The 716-nt window shown below is 57.3% G+C and overlaps 1 protein-coding gene across 1 annotated transcript in view; it reads left to right on the top strand.

Moving 5' to 3' along the window:
• Positions 1-334: 334 nt before the first annotated feature.
• The window catches only part of NOP14 (NOP14 nucleolar protein), a 24658-nt gene continuing 24276 nt past the window's right edge, over positions 335-716 (top strand). The window contains exon 1 of the mRNA XM_010189150.1: positions 335-532. Coding sequence (XP_010187452.1) covers positions 335-532 — 198 coding nt within the window. The remainder of the gene's footprint in view (positions 533-716) is intronic.

Genomic DNA, 716 nt, shown 5'->3' with positions numbered 1-716 from the left:
GAGGGGGTGAAGAGAGTCAAATCTCGCGATAGGTGGACGAAGCTCTCGCGAGAGCCGTGGGGTTGCTGGTGTACGCATGGTGTTCTTGCGGCACGGCGGTGCGAGAGGAGTGCGTTTCCTGCTCCGTTCCGCGCTCTCCGCTGGCTTTCACTGGGTTTAGGGGAGAGCTTCAGAGAGTAGTGGTCAGGCCTGAGGAGTGGTTCGGGGGGTTTTGGCCCCTTGGGCGCCATTTTGTTCGGCTTGTTTATATCGTCAGGCCTGGCCCCCGCACGCTGAGTGAGTACTGAGCTTCTTCACCCCCCCACGCGCATCCCCACAGGGAGCCGAACCACGAATGGGGAAGGCGGCTAAGCGGAAGCGAAAGGTCGCGGCGCCCTCCGCAGCCAAGGGTCCTGTGAAGTCAGCTATGGCCATGGTCAGGAGCAACCCCTTTGAGGTGAAAATCAACAAGCAGAAGTTTAGCATCTTGGGGAGGAAAACTAAGAATGATGTGGGGCTGCCTGGTGTCTCACGGTCCAAGGCCATCAAGAAGGTAAGAGGACATCAAAAGTTGGGAGGAAGGATGGCATCTGTACATGTAGCTGTGGTGGAAAGGTGGCAAGCCTGGAGCCATCTCAGCCATAAGAGATCACCTCTTCTGTACACAGGAGGAGTGGCTGGTCGCCTCAAGGTGCCCATGTGATGGTGAAGAACCTGCTCGAAATGTTTCCCTCCAA

This window comes from Mesitornis unicolor, unplaced genomic scaffold (assembly GCF_000695765.1).
Source record: "Mesitornis unicolor isolate BGI_N332 unplaced genomic scaffold, ASM69576v1 scaffold12237, whole genome shotgun sequence".
Taxonomy (NCBI): Eukaryota; Metazoa; Chordata; class Aves; order Mesitornithiformes; family Mesitornithidae; genus Mesitornis; species Mesitornis unicolor.
The sequence above is the reverse complement of the archived record's forward strand: the minus strand, read 5'-3'. Positions and strand labels throughout refer to the sequence as shown.